This window comes from Microcaecilia unicolor, chromosome 11 (assembly GCF_901765095.1).
Source record: "Microcaecilia unicolor chromosome 11, aMicUni1.1, whole genome shotgun sequence".
Classification (NCBI taxonomy): Eukaryota; Metazoa; Chordata; class Amphibia; order Gymnophiona; family Siphonopidae; genus Microcaecilia; species Microcaecilia unicolor.
The window spans coordinates 3,671,322-3,685,072 of NC_044041.1; the positions used below are offsets into that span (position 1 = coordinate 3,671,322).

General features: G+C 44.7%; 1 protein-coding gene across 1 annotated transcript in view; it reads right to left on the minus strand.

Moving 5' to 3' along the window:
* SRRM4 (serine/arginine repetitive matrix 4) overlaps positions 1–13,751 on the minus strand; it is an 84,152-nt gene that overhangs the window by 37,481 nt on the left and 32,920 nt on the right. The window contains exons 4-5 of the mRNA XM_030218183.1: positions 12,266–12,355; positions 11,102–11,264 (exon numbers count right to left, since the gene is read on the minus strand). Coding sequence (XP_030074043.1) covers positions 11,102–11,264; positions 12,266–12,355 — 253 coding nt within the window. The remainder of the gene's footprint in view (positions 1–11,101; positions 11,265–12,265; positions 12,356–13,751) is intronic.

A 13,751-nucleotide genomic window follows, 5' to 3' on the forward strand; every position in this document is an offset into this window, starting at 1 on the left:
GCAGACCGCCCCCAGGGAAGAATCCTCTGTGTATCTGGGCATTGTTTGTGGCAAAAAAAAAAACGTTATTTAATCAAGACTGAAATAAAAACCTTCACCTCACTGGAAATTTAATTCCCAGCAAGTCTGTAGATTAAGCAGCAGCTCAGCATAATAGGTTCAGAAAATGCAATTATGGAAAGGATTGTAATTAAAGCTAGCAGGCTCTTTGTATTTTAAATGACCCCAGCTAAAGGTTCAGCAATACTTTTTCCCAGCCATTAGGAGGACTGACATGTACTTACATGTAACACTTTTGGCCAGTAGATAATAGATATATTTATTGTGTTAAAAGCCCCTTTGATACTAAATCTCGCTAAGTCCCATACAGGTTCCATTCTGTGATTCTCCTAGGAGCATTTGAATAAGGAAATGGATGAGGGACTGTCGTGTGTGACTGAATCACTGAATCTTATATGCTGCACAGATTTATAGATCATATATATGTAAAACACCCAGGCAGACCTTCTAAGAATAAAACGATTATAAATCAGCATTGACATTCAAAGCCAACAGAAAAATCTTTAAACGCGAAAACCGACAAAACGGTTTCAATGCTACCTATAGCCTCCTGGCTTTTACCATTAAATTACCAGTTCCACAGGGTCTGTGAGGCCATCATGGGGACTTCACAGGACATGGGAAGGGAAAACTAGATTACTACAGTCTTTTAAAAGCAGATTTAGGAGATCGGAGCCTGGCTGACAGGGGACGGGAGACAGAGTAATAGAAAAGTGGCCGAGGATGGGGATGAGAGAAAGACTGATGGGGACTGGCTGAGGAGGGGGATGAAAGAGAGAAAGATGGGGTCTGGCTGATGCTGCCCCCCCCCCCCCCCTCTTACCTTCCACCATCTGCTCCTTCCTCGGTCTCTCACTCTCCTGCTCCTGTGTTACGCAATCATCCGGGTTCCGACTCACAGGACCAGGAGAGAGAAGATTGAGGGAGCAGAACCTTCAGTCGCTGGGCACCCTTGGAGGCCGGGCATGGGGAATCTTGTCCCCCCCCCCCCCCCCCCCCGCTCCCTCTCGGTGCCCCTGAGTTAGTCAAGCCTGTATACAAATAACCATTAACCAACAATCTATTGGAGATGTGGCCAAATTAAACCTATCTTGGTAGCCTTATATCCAGTGATGGTTGTATTAAGAAGGATGCCAATTATAGACTTGGGAAGCTGGCATCAGTTTTTCAGTGGATGTGTTGAAGAAGGACAACAATAATCAAAGCTATAAGGAAAATTGAGCTCTATGAAGCTATTGTCCTGCCAACTATTTCTTTATTTGTAACATTTGTATCCCACATTTTCCCACCCATTAGCAGGCTCAATGTGGCTTACATAATACCATAAAGACGATCGCCAAGTCCGGTCGATGTTAAACAAATACAGTTTAAAATAAGGGTCAGGTAAGGTTAGAGTAAACAGGTACAAAAAGGGACAAGGAAATAAAGGAATCAAACCTATAAATGGCAAGTGACCGACTCACCTGCAAATGCGCAGTAGAGACTTCCCTCTCTGTCCCGCCCCCGCGTCAAGACGTGATGACGGGAGGAGGGGGGCGGGACAGAGAGGGAAACTGCGCTGAAGGGAACCGCTGACGTCGCTACCGCTCCCCCCCCCCAAGGTAGCCACTACCGCCCCCCCCCCCCCCGGAGTCGCCACCACCCCCCCTTCACCCGGCCCGGGCCCTCTCTTCGTTATTCAACTTACAGCAGCGCCGAAACAGCAGCAAGCAGCAGCTCCCATTGGCCTTCCTTCACTGCCTGTGCCCCGCCCTCGCCGACGTGACGTCACACGAGGGCGAGGCACAGGCAGTGAAGGAAGGCCAACGGGAGCTGCTGCTTGCTGCTGTTTCGGCGCTGCTGTAAGTTGAATAACGAAGAGAGGGCCCGGGCCGGGTGAAGGGGGGGGGGTGGTGGCGACTCCGGCGTGGGGGGGGGGGCGGTAGCGGCTACCTTGGGGGGGGGAGGGGAGGGGACATGGGAGGTCTCAGAAGGAGGGGGCCTTGGAACTGGGAGGGCTGGACTGAAGGGGGCCTTCCAGCTGGCTGGGAAGAAGGGGGGGCCTTGGAACTGGGAGGGAGGGAAGGAAGGGGGCCTTGGGAGCTGGGGGGGCCTGGGGCCTTGGAACTGGGAGGGAGGGAGGGCCGGGGGCCTTGGGAGCTGGGGGGAGGGCCTGGGGCCTTGGAACTGGGAGGGAGGGCGGGCAGGCAGGGGGCCTTGCAGCTGGGAAGGGGGGAGGACTGGAGCCTTGGAGCTGGGAGGGAGGGCAGGGGGCCCCTTACAGTTGTGAGGGAATGGGGCCCCTTACAGTTGTGAGGGAGAGCAGGGGGCCTTGGAACTGGGAGGGAGGGAAGGGGGCCTTGGGAGCTGGGGGGGAGGGCCTGGGGCCTTGGAACTGGGAGGGAGGGAGGGAGGGAGGGAGGACAGGGGGCCTTGCAGCTGGGAAGGGGGGAGGACTGGAGCCTTGGAGCTGGGAGGGAGGGACAGAGGGGGCCTTGGAGCTGGCAGGGAAGGAGGATGGCAGGGGGCTTTGCAGCTGCAACGGGAGGGGGGCCTTGGGGAAAAAAACATTCCAATACCCGCCCGTTTTTACGGGCTTAACGGCTAGTATATAATGTCCAATGCGATGTAAGGTATTGACGCATCGCAGAGTTGAGGCGTTTAAGTAGGGCCAGTAGGATAGGCCTTGCAAAACAGATAGGTCTTTAATGATCGTCTGAAGTTTTGATGGTCGTGAATCGTTTTCACACTCTTTGGTAGTGCATTCCGCATTGCACTGCACATTTGCACAGTGCATTCCAACTATGATCTATTCCTGTGAAATATGGAAAATGACTGCAAAGATAGCAGAAAAGCTGAACATATTCCAGTAGCAGCAGCTGTGAAGAATCCAGATGTTGCCTATCATGGCCATATTACCACCGAGGAGATCCTGAGAAGAAGTGACTGATACAGGCTCCAAAACATTGGAGCTGGTGAAGGTCCCTGCTGGCTGGACATATTCTAAGGCTGCATAATTATCGAAATCCCCAAATCGCAATGTGATGAACACAACAGATGAGAAGAGAGAGGGAGACCAAAGTAAACCTGGCGCACCACATTCATAGAGGGTCTTCAGTACCGTGGTACCAAATGTGCCCCACCCACTTCTGCTGCCTATGAAGTGATCGAAAGCTGGATCAAACATTTAGGACTGGATTGTGACATCAAATTCTTCTCAGTTGGAAACTTCAGGCTGATTGAACGTTTCGACTTTTCTTTATATAATAGGCTTGAATTAGGTGCCTGCTTAGCCTCTCATCTTGGCAAAGAATATGCACTATTCAAGGATGCACTATTGGGAAATAGTGCACTGTGTTTCAGAAGACTGTGCACTATTGGGAAACAATGTGCACTATTCAAGGATGCACTATTGGGAAATAGTGCATGGTGTTTCAGTAGTGTGCACTATTGGATAACAATGTGCACTATTCAAGGATGCACTATTGGGAAATAGTGCACGGTGTTTCAGAAGACTGTGCACTATTGGGAAACAATGTGCACTATTCAAGGATGCACCATTGGGAAATAGTGCATGGTGTTTCAGTAGTGTGCACTATTGGGAAACAATGTGCACTATTCAAGGATGCACTATTGGGAAATAGTGCACTGTGTTTCAGAAGACTGTGCACTATTGGGAAACAATGTGCACTATTCAAGGATGCACCATTGGGAAATAGTGCATGGTGTTTCAGTAGTGTGCACTATTGGGAAACAATGTGCACTATTCAAGGATGCACTATTGGGAAATAGTGCACTGTGTTTCAGAAGACTGTGCACTATTGGGAAACAATGTGCACTATTCAAGGATGCACTATTGGGAAATAGTGCACTGTGTTTCAGAAGACTGTGCACTATTGGGAAACAATGTGCACTATTCAAGGATGCACCATTGGGAAATAGTGCATGGTGTTTCAGAAGACTGTGCACTATTGGGAAACAATGTGCACTATTCAAGGATGCACTATTGGGAAATAGTGCACTGTGTTTCAGAAGACTGTGCACTATTAGGAAACAATGTGCACTATTCAAGGATGCACTATTGGGAAATAGTGCATGGTGTTTCAGAAGACTGTGCACTATTGGGAAACAATGTGCACTATTCAAGGATGCACTATTGGGAAATAGTGCACTGTGTTTCAGAAGACTGTGCACTATTGAGAAACAATGTGCACTATTCAAGGATGCACTATTGGGAAATAGTGCACGGTGTTTCAGAAGACTGTGCACTATTGGGAAACAATGTGCACTATTCAAGGATGCACTATTGGGAAATAGTGCACAGTGTTTCAGAAGACTGTGCACTATTGGGAAACAATGTGCACTATTCAAGGATGCACTATTGGGAAATAGTGCACTGTGTTTCAGAAGACTGTGCACTATTGGGAAACAATGTGCACTATTCAAGGATGCACTATTGGGAAATAGTGCATGGTGTTTCAGTAGTGTGCACTATTGGGAAACAATGTGCACTATTCAAGGATGCACTATTGGGAAATAGTGCATGGTGTTTCAGTAGTGTGCACTATTGGGAAAGAGTGTGCACTACTGAAGAATACACTATTGGGAAATAGTGCACTGTTTTCTGATAGTGCATGCTCTTAATAAAGAGTGCACACACTTCCCCAATAGTGCACACTCTTTTGGAAACGTGTGCACTAATTATGACACAGGAAATAATTGAAAGTTTTGGGAGGGGTGTTCCTATCTTTTTAGGGACAAAATGTCACAAATTCACATTTCCTACCTCATTTCAAATGAATGCACCTCCCGGGGGGGGGGGGGAGGGGAGGGGTTATTGTATTTATGTTTATACTTGGTCATTTTACTACTGTTATGCTGTTAACAAAATTGTAAGTTATGTTAAACTGTACCTGCTGCACACCACCTTGGATGATTCTCTTCATAAAAGCAGTTAATAAATCACAATAAATAAATAAATAAACAATAGAAATGGTGCTTTGCTTCACAGAACAATAGCTGGTAGATTAACCACCTTATAATTGAAAGAGAAAAACGCCTAGATTTTGACCCAAATCGGGAGATAGACGTTTATCTCACAAAAACGAATAAATCGGTATAATGGAAAGCCGATTTTGGACGTTTTCAACTGCACTCCATCGCGGAAGTGTACAAAGTTGACGGGGGCATGTCGGAGGCGTGGCGAAGGTGGAACTGGAGCGTGGTTATCGGCCGAGGAGAGATGGGCGCCTTTCGCCGATAATGGAAAAAAAGTATGCGTTTGTAGCTAGAATTTAGGGCACTTTTCCTGGACCCTGTTTTTTCACGAATAAGGCCCCAAAAAGTGCCCTAAATTACCAGATTACCACCAGAGGGAATCGGGGATGACCTCCCCTGACTCCCCCAGTGGTCACTAATCCCCTCCCACCACAAAAAATGATGTTTCACAACTTTTTATTTTCACCCTCAAATGTCATACCCACCTCCCTGGCAGCAGTATGCAGGTCCCTGGAGCAGTTGTTAGGGGGTGCAGTGGACTTCAGGCAGGTGGACCCAGGCCCATCCCCCCCCTACCTGTTACAATTGTGCTGCTTAATGCTTAGTCGTAGAACCCCCCCAAACCCACTGTACCCACATGTAGGTGCCCCCCTTCACCCCTTAGGGCTATAGTAATGGTGTAGACTTGTGGGCAGTGGGTTTTGAGGGGGATTTGGGGGGCTCAACACACAAGGGAAGGGTGCTATGCACCTGGGAGCTCTTTTTTTTTTGTTTTTGTAAAAGTGCCCCCTAGGGTGCCCGGTTGGTGTCCTGACATGTGAGGGGGACCAGTGCACTACGACTCCTGGCTCCTCCCATGAACAAATGCCTTGGATTTATTCGTTTTTGAGCTGGGCGCTTTCATTTTCCATTATCACTGAAAAACAAAAACGCCCAGCTCACAAATTGTCGAATAAAACATGGACGTCTATTTTTTCGAAAATACGGTTCGGTCCGCCCCTTCACGGACCCATTCTCAGAGATAAACGCCCATGGAGATAGACGTTTTCATTCAATTATGCCCCTCCACGTATCCATTGCTGCTCTTTTTTTACCATAATAGCCAAAGTACTTTTGTGATTTTTTTCCACAGGATGGGATCAGTGACATCTGATTGGTGAGAAGTGAAAACACTACATCAGTGCACAATTATTTCCTAGTTAGGTTTAAAGTTATGTAGACCGAGGAAACAACTGCAGATGTCTCCTGGATGCACAGCTGCGGGAGGAAACACCCCAGGCACACATGGCCTTGAGGTAAGAGAACTCTTACTGCATGCTCATGGGATGGGGAGCCCTTACCGCCTCTCACTGAGCTTGCGATAAAGGCTCCTGCGTTAAACCGGCGATTACTGCCAGGTTATCACCACGCAAGCCATTTCTGGAAGTTATCTTTTTTCCCCCGGAAATGGGGGATGTGTTGGGCCGGCTGTAGTCCCGAAAGACCGAACGGTAAGCCCGCGTTGGGCTGACTGTTGCATTATAAAAGGGTCCCTTAGTTAGCAGCACAAATGCTACTATTGATTGCAAAGTGATTATTACTCAGGGATAAGTGTTGTAGAGTTTTAAATATTCTGGGCAGCCTGGATAGGGGACATTTTGGCCTTTATCTGCCTTCATTTACCACGTTGCTGTGTATTTCTCCGGTCCTCATTACACTTTTCAAATGTTGGTGCGAACATCTAGTAGCCATGAAGTGACCTGAATGCTCTTCGGACACTCAGCTTCTACAACCTTGTGTTATGCTGGTACAACCAATACCAAGTATCACAACAACCACTCAGAATTCACTTATCCAACATTAGAGCTTCAAACACATCAAAGTACATAAGCCCTATCTTAGATATGTCGCAACAAACTCAAAGGTGAATGAATTACCTGAGCCCATAAGCCAGGCCCCCTCCCTGCTGCTCAAAACCCACCTCTTCAATGTCGCCTTCGGCACCTAACCATCATACCTCTATTCAGGAAACCTGGACTGTCCCTACGTGACATTTCGCCCTTTAGATTGTAAGCTCCTTGGAGCAGGGACTATCCTTTATGTCAATTTATGTTAATCTGTACAGCGCTGCGTAACCCTAGTAGCGCTCTAGAAATGTTAAGTAGTAGTAGTAGTAGTAGATAAGTATGGTGTCAGCATATTTGAGCAACCATTACATAAGTTTCATATACGATATTTATCCAGCTACACACGTGTAAAAGCCTGTTCATATGTAATGGTTTTAAGATAACCATAATGCTATGAGACCACAAACTATGAATGACGATGCTAAAATCAAATAGCTTGGACTTTGTGTCTCATTCACTTGCGGCAAACAATTATGTTAAATAACGATGACCGCAAATACACTAAGCATTGCAAAAACCACTATCATAGGTCCATTTTAAAAGAAACAAGGCGCCCTTGTGGAAGAAAATCGTCAAGTGGAACTAGCTGTTCTGTATAGAGGCTGGGTTTGAGCTGCATCAAAGGACGTATGGACGGTTGTTCCAGCTAAGTGAACTTTATGACTTTTTTTTTGCTGGTTATGCTCTTTTGATTTTTTTGTAATGGACATTGAATGCAGTAAGCTTACTTGCTTTGTTCTAGTTTAAAATACCATTAGGATTCATTTTTGGATTGTGGATTTACCACTAATTTACCATTTTTTTCTGTGTTCATTCACTTTGGCCTATGCACTCTACCAAAACCCTCATCCACACCCTTGTCACCTCTCGTTTAGACTACTGCAATCTGCTTCTTGCTGGCCTCCCACTTAGTCACCTCTCCCCTCTCCAGTCGGTTCAAAACTCTGCTGCCCGTCTCGTCTTCCGCCAGGGTCGCTTTACTCATACTACCCCTCTCCTCAAGACCCTTCACTGGCTCCCTATCCGTTTTCGCATCCTGTTCAAACTTCTTCTACTAACCTATAAATGTACTCACTCTGCTGCTCCCCAGTATCTCTCCACACTCGTCCTTCCCTACACCCCTTCCCGTGCACTCCGCTCCATGGATAAATCCTTCTTATCTGTTCCCTTCTCCACTACTGCCAACTCCAGACTTCGCGCCTTCTGTCTCGCTGCACCCTACGCCTGGAATAAACTTCCTGAGCCCCTACGTCTTGCCCCATCCTTGGCCACCTTTAAATCTAGACTGAAAGCCCACCTCTTTAACATTGCTTTTGACTCGTAACCACTTGTATCCACTCGCCGCCACCTACCCTCCTCTCCTCCTTCCTGTTCACATTAATTGATTTGATTTGCTTACTTTATTTATTTTTTGTCTATTAGATTGTAAGCTCTTTGAGCAGGGACTGTCTTTCTTCTATGTTTGTGCAGCGCTGCGTATGCCTTGTAGCGCTATAGAAATGCTAAATAGTAGTAGTAGTAGTAGATTTTCTCCGTGGATTGGGAGATTTTGACGCTGATTCTTTTTTTCCTCTTGCTTTCTTTCAAAATGGACCTATGATAATAACTTACTCCCACATATGATAGTGGTTTTTGCAATGCTTAGTGTATTATTCCCTATCGGGAGGTTTGAGGTCATTGTTTTTAAAAATAATATTTGTTTAGAGCAAGTCAATGAGACACAAAGTCCAAACTATGTGATGTTAGCATGGTTTTAAGATAAGCAAGGACGTTGACATGCAAATATTTGTGTGCTGTTTAAGTGTGTGTGTTTGTGTATATGTGTATTTGGGTGTGTGTGTGGTATGTTTGTGCGTGAGTATGTGTGAGAGTGTGGTGTGTTTGTGTGTGTGTGTGTGTGTATTTTTCTGTGTTTGTGTGTTTTTCTGTTTGTGTGTATATGTGTGTATGTGTTTGTGATTGTGTATGTTTGTATATGTGTAGGTTTGTGTGTGTGAGATGTACTGCATGTGCACAACACTCTCTCTACTTCAGGAAGCAGGTGAAAGCTTGGCTCTTCAACCAAGCCTTTAATGGAAGAAGTAACTAACTTGTTAGTCTCACTCACACACACAAGGATTGACTCGGGCTGCACATACCTCAGCGGGACATGTATATCCACTCCTACCCTAGCTGAGATAAATATTTAACCATTTCTCTGACCTCACGTGCAACTTTCTTCAAATCAATCACCTTACTTTCTAATTCTTCCTAATCTATATGTTACAACTTTGCCTTACCCTTCACTACCAATTATAATGTTCTAGTACATATTGTGTTGTCATTGCAAGTAGTATACCATGCTATACTTTGTATTGTTGTTTGAATATTTTTACTGCTCTAATTGCCTCCTGCTCATGTTTGATCTATTCTTACTGTACACTGCCTTGAGTGAATTCCTTCAAAAAGGCAATAAATAAATCCTAATAAATAAATAAATAAAAATAAATAACTGTTTATATGTGTATGCAGTGTCCTCTTCATTCTATAACAGGATGGGTAAATTTAAGTGCTTTTTTTTTCCTTAAATGATAGAATTATGAACATTTACAAACCTGAATGTACACTTACACACTTAACCCCTTACCCCCAGATTCTACAAAGGGTGCGGAAAAATATGTGTCTGATCCTGAGATGTGTGCGCACAACTTAATTGGTTAATGAGTCAATTAATGGAAATGATTGGGTGCCAACAATGAATTACTGATGTTAATTGGCACCAATTAGGACTTGTCTGAGCAACTAGGTGGTACGCACTAATCTATAACATCAGGTGCCCAATTCCCACAGCACACAACCCAAAAGGGTGTGTGGGAGGGGCAAGGCGGGTCAAGGCATTCCAAAGATTTGCGTGCAGTGTTATAGAATACCGGGAATATGCAGCTCAAGGGTGCCTGGAATTACATCTGGTCTCAGAATCGTAAGTCCTGGCGTCCATATTTTGGTGTGAGAATCAGCGCTACTCGTTATTCCGTAAAGGACACTGAGCCTGGAACACCTCTTTAGAATAGCGCTGAGTGTCCGGTTTTTCAGCGCCATCTATCAAGACCTGGGCCCTTTACATGTTATCAGTGCACTCAGTGTCTTCTATGGGGCGGGGCTCCCACTTTTACGTATAACTTACAGTAAGTTATGTACTAAAATGCCACATTTAGGTCACGTATTTATGCCATCCATCGACCTGGCATAAGTGGGAATGCCTAGATGTAAGCGCATTGATGCCAACGTACCCTAGCATTCTCTAAGGGCATCTTAGTTCACAGATGTTGTTATAGAGGTGGCGCTGCGAGCAGAGCGTCATTCTGCACCTAAAGATGATGGCCAGATATGGAACTGTCTTTTGTGTGTTTGTGTCTTGTGTGTGGTGAGGTTGTATGTGTGGCAGCTCTTGGTTGCTCAGGTTATACGGAAGAGAGAGAGATTTCCATCTCAGCTGACCATAAAGCCAATTCCCTTCCCCAAGACTACATTCAGCGCTGATGAGAGAGGCCTATGGGTATTTCCTTGTTATTAAAAGTCTCTTCATTATTCATTGTAGCTGCCCCACAGATGAAGTGAGCTAAGGGAACTAGTAGCTTTTAATACATCTGAAAGTGACGGCCATCTACTGTGATGGAGCCATAACTGAGTTATAAGATCTTCATACCTTCTTCTTTTGTGGAAACAGAGATGCCCCCCTGATCCCCCTTTTGTATCCATCACTCTGGTACAGGCAGGACCTTCCCCCACTTCCTCTTATGTATACATTTTACAGGTATAAGCAAGACCCCCCCTTCACTCGCATTGAACTGGCACAGACTTGACCTCTCTGCTGCTCCCCCTTCTCTCAACACTGTACTGACACAGACAGACCCTCCCACTGACTATGCCCTCCCTTTCGTACTGATTGGGTTGGCACAGACAGACCCTTTTGTGTATGTATTGACTAAACATTTCCAGCTGGAACTGACGGGACCCATCTCCCACGTCCTCTGAGGAATACCTTACCCCGGTACATGTAAGACCTCTCCACCTGCTCCCTCTTTGTATGCATTGAACTGACACCAACATACACCTCCCATGTTCCCCCTCTGGACACATTGAATTGGCACTGACAGACCTCTCCCTTATCTGCACAGTATGTCTCCTGTGGTACTTACGAGTTCCTTGACAGAGAGGAGTGTGCATAACTGTAGCATCTGTGGAGGGCAGTGGCCGGGCAGCACCTGGGTCACACTGCCCCGCTTGCCCGCTTGCTTTGAGTCACGTCGGGAGCGTCTGAATCTCGATTTATGCCCTGAAGCCCCAGATTTTTCCCTGTGCCTTTAAGAGGAGAAACAGAAATTCTAATTGCATAGCAGGTAGGAGAGACACAGACCTTAAGGAGCTCATGGGACCAACAATTGATCTCTAATCAAAGACGAATCTCATGGTGACCTGATGGCATCAGTTGTAGGTTTCCAATTTCTACTCTGAGGATCAGTTAGAGACGTCCAAAATTGGGTTTCGATTATACCAATTTGGACGCCTCTGAGAGATGGACGTCCAAGTGCTGATTTATGTCACTTTTTGGACGTTCATCTCTTTCGAAAATGAGCCTGAAGGTACATCACTCAGGTCTTCCTTTATACCTTTCCAGACTGCTAAGCCCATATGTCCCTGCTAGGGCCTTAAGATTATCTCAGCATAACAGACTGGTTATCCCATCATTCTGCAATATTTGTTTAGAAACTATTACATCAAAAATATTCAGAGTGACTGGACCCACATTTTGGAATGCTCTTCCATTATCTCAGATTAGAAAAATCTCAGGAAAATTTTAAGAACTTAAGTTAAAAGCATTCTTGTTTCATGATGTTTTCATTTAAAAGTATTCTAGTTTCATGACTTGAAATTCTTCCTTTTGCTTTCAGGGTCTCAGATGTTGGTGCAACACTCTTCCTGGTATCATTCCTACTATTATAAAGATAATGTACCATTTATTTATTTATTATTTTAACTAGAATTTATAATTGTCATTGTATTTTATAATCCATTTAGTTATGTCTAAAATGTTTAAATTGTTATACTCTACTTTCTTTCAATGTTCTTTTCCATGTTTTATTTTGTTTGATTTCTATTGATAACCTTAAGAGTGGACTAACACGGCTACCACACTCCTCAACTGTAGTCTGTAAACTGCCTTGGACATTTTTGATTCGGTGGTATATAAAATATCAAATAAACTTAAAGCCTCTGCCTCTGCCACGACAGCAAAGTCCCATATTGATGGTCGGAGTTTGGTTACATTCAGAAATGGCCTAATGCTCTACGCAATGCGTTACCTGCGTTTGTAACGGGCAGCTCTAGAACTGGAACTCTCTGACCGGCAGCGGCGATGGTGCCTGTGGGCTTTTCGTGGCTTCCCATGGGACCTTTGTAAGAGGAAAAGGAACAGGTAAAGAAGACAATAAAAACCAAGGGTGGATTCAGTTTAGATTTTCATTCCAAGCAAAGAAAAACCTATAATCTATGTAGAAACCCATTTTAGATACAATGTAGAAACAGGAATGAAGACATCCAGGTCACAATGTGTCACTTTCCACTGCTACTTTAGATCAGGATCTGCCAAACGTGGGGCTTGTTCTAAAATACATCCAGAAGTGGACACATATGTCCTCCTCTTTCTACAACATACCCGTAACCTCTGCTCTCAAGACAAATCCCTCCTCTCAGTACCCTTCTCCACCACCGCCAACTCCAGGCTCCGCCCTTTCTGCCTCGCCTCACCCCATGCTTGGAATAAACTCCCTGAGCCCATACGCCAGGCCACTCCCTGCCCACAACACCTCTATTCAGGAAATCTTGACTGCCCAAACTTGACATTTCGTCCTTTAGATTGTAAGCTCCTTCGAGCAGGGACTGTCCTTCTTTGTTAAACTGTACAGCGCTGCGTAACCCTAGTAGCACTCTAGAAATGTTAAGTAGTAGTAGTAATAGTACAACATCAACCTGGTGAACGAGGTCATATAAATGTTGCGTGTTGGCATTTCAGAACATACTCATGTATTTTACCAGAACATCAAAGTGTACGTCTACCATTTTGGAAACATACATGCCTTTGTCTCCCCAAGTGGTCGCATTGCTTGGTAACATTTCCTAATATTGCTTTTGGGGGACAAAAAAAAAGAACAGTGGGTGTTGAGGGGATGTTCACCCCTAATCCTTGCACAAAACACATATCTGGCAATAATGTAGACATCCCCAGGAGAAGATACAACTGCTGATGTTGAAGTCAGCAGACATTAAGATCCATTTCACTTCTGAAATGGGGAATTGCATGTGAATCTCTCTGCCCTGCTCTAGACCCATCCAAAACACGCCCAGACCACGTTCCCTTACAATATACATGATTTGGACTTGTATATCCTGCTTTCTAAAATCAGGGTTTAGATATGTATATGATGCACACATCTAAGTGCCAGTTAATGCAGGTCAAATCGCGAAGAGGTCTTGTAAAATAAACATGGTAATATATAAAAGCTAAATAATACTGACAAAGATTCTCATGCAAATTCTGACATATTCCCTGAAAAGGAAACTGGGAGGAAGAGGTGACACAGCCTGGGCTGTTTCTGATCTGGGTCATTTTAAAATTTCTTTACAACATTTACTACTCGCTGTATTGGACACTGTTCTAAAAAAAAACAAAACAGATCATTCACAATAAAAATAATAATCAAACTTTTCATGTTGTATAATTCCTAAAAAAAAACAAGAAACCAAAGCAATAAAATAAATCCATTATAAATAAGAACATAAGCGTTGCCA